Source organism: Aphidius gifuensis, linkage group LG1 (assembly GCF_014905175.1).
Source record: "Aphidius gifuensis isolate YNYX2018 linkage group LG1, ASM1490517v1, whole genome shotgun sequence".
NCBI lineage: Eukaryota > Metazoa > Arthropoda > Insecta > Hymenoptera > Braconidae > Aphidius > Aphidius gifuensis.
The window spans coordinates 10,012,575-10,014,579 of NC_057788.1; the positions used below are offsets into that span (position 1 = coordinate 10,012,575).

Below are 2,005 nucleotides of genomic sequence, written 5' to 3' on the forward strand. Positions count from 1 at the left end.
CACATGTTGAGAAAACCTTTTGTGTCAATCCTGTTTAACATTGCCAGGTATATATGATACTTAGTTTATGACCTGATATCCTCGAATCACAAACATGACATCCCTTCTTTGCCCTTACAAAGACAAAAACAACCAATGAAAACAAATATTTTATTATTTATTTATTTAGTTGTTTTTTTTTTTTGATGATAGGTGTCGCTCAAGTCCCATATGAGCCTTAGAAACTGTCGACGAATTTTTTTTTTAGTCTCAGTATTCGTCTGACGAAGCTAAAGAGAAAGCTCATAATTTTTTTCCCCACTGGTCTTCTTGGAAATATATATTTTTACATGTAATTTTACCTTTTGAATATTCATTGTTATTATTTTCGGTGATTAATCATTTTTAAAAATGAAAAATTGGATTTTTTTTATTCTTTCAATTGCATTGTTTGCTCAAGTAAGTAATATTTTTAAATAAATACTTATTTTTTTGTTTATTAATTAAATTTTTTTTTATAATTATTTAGGCAACTTTTGGTGCAAGATATAATTTGCTTGAAAATTTATCAAAAAGTGAAGATGAATTTAATAAAGCAGTTGAAAAATATAGTAAAGATTTGAATAATTTTCATTCAAAAGCAGTTGATTTATTGGATAGTAAATATAAAAATTACATTCGTAATCTTGTAAATGCATATACAAATGAAATGGGAAATATTGATTCATCAGTGTTGCTATCAATGGCTGGACCAAAAACTAAAAATAAGTGTAATTCAACAGCTAGTAATATTGATGATGATATTTATTTTAAAACTAAAATTGGAATTGAAAAATGTTTGAGTTATTCTAAGGAACTATTCGTTTATGATATGTCAGCAGCACGTTCGGTAATTATTTATATAATTAATCAACAAATTTATCAATCAGCTTTCATTTATATAATTTTTTTTTTTCAACACAGTTGGAATCATATTTACCAGAAATCAAAAACGAATTACAAAATTGTCAACGAATGACAACTTTAGAATGGAAACAATGTCTTAACATTAAATTCCGACACTTGAGATCTACCATTCAATACGCTTACATTTTGGATAATTCAACAGATGTAATTCGTTCATTGGAAAAACAATATGACGAGTGCTCAATGAGTCATTATGTTAAATTTACTGAAACAATAACTTCATCTTCTAGAGATTTACAAAGCTGTCTTACACCACCAGAAGATATAACATTATTAAAACAATATAGACAATAATATTTTTCATCTTTTTTTCAATTTTTTAAAAATATTCAATAAAATTTTCGTACTCTCTACATTAAATACACAAGTAAAATGAGATAAATTAATTTCAAAAATTATATATTAATCCAATTTTCAAAAAAAATAAAATAAAAAAAATATATCCAACTAAATTTTACCTGTTTTTTTCTTCAATATATATCCCTAAAATAAAATTAAATAAAGATTTCGTTAATTAAAAAAATATATAAATGGATTAAGTGAAAATAAAAGTATATACATTTGAAAATTATTTACCATTCAATGTGGCAGAATGATGTTGAACAACATGTAGATCCTCATGTTGAAAAAAAGGTTTAAAAAAAGGATGAAAAATGATTACTATTACTGCAACTATTATAATTACTATTACTACTATTGTTGCTACTTTACAGTGATTTAATCTAAATCTTAATTTTGGAAAATTCTGATACAGGGTTGCTTTTGTGTATAGAGAGTTACAGATACAGTGGCATCTAGAGGAGATTTTCATCCACCACTACCACCAATTTTCCTTTATCAAATACGTTCATATAGCTTAGTCAACCCTAAAAAAAAAAAGAAACAGTATATGCTTGCTCACTTGGCTAAACTTGCTATCTCTCTCTATCGTTCATCCAGTGAATTACTTCGTTAGTGGCTACCTTCAGAGGGCTGTTAATTCCTGTAGGGCAGATTATATACAGATAGGTTTATTGCGCTCGTGTCCCAATCTAATGTCCGTAATGCTTCCTATAGCCTT

General features: G+C 26.7%; 1 protein-coding gene across 1 annotated transcript; it reads left to right on the plus strand.

The window, feature by feature from the left end:
• The first annotated feature begins 270 nt into the window (after positions 1 to 270).
• On the plus strand, positions 271 to 1,306 carry LOC122847751. Its single transcript, XM_044145604.1, has 3 exons — positions 271 to 438; positions 509 to 868; positions 943 to 1,306. Exons 1-3 carry the CDS (start codon positions 391 to 393, stop codon positions 1,237 to 1,239), a joined length of 705 nt encoding a protein of 234 aa, XP_044001539.1. The 5' UTR covers positions 271 to 390; the 3' UTR covers positions 1,240 to 1,306.
• Positions 1,307 to 2,005: the final 699 nt, after the last annotated feature.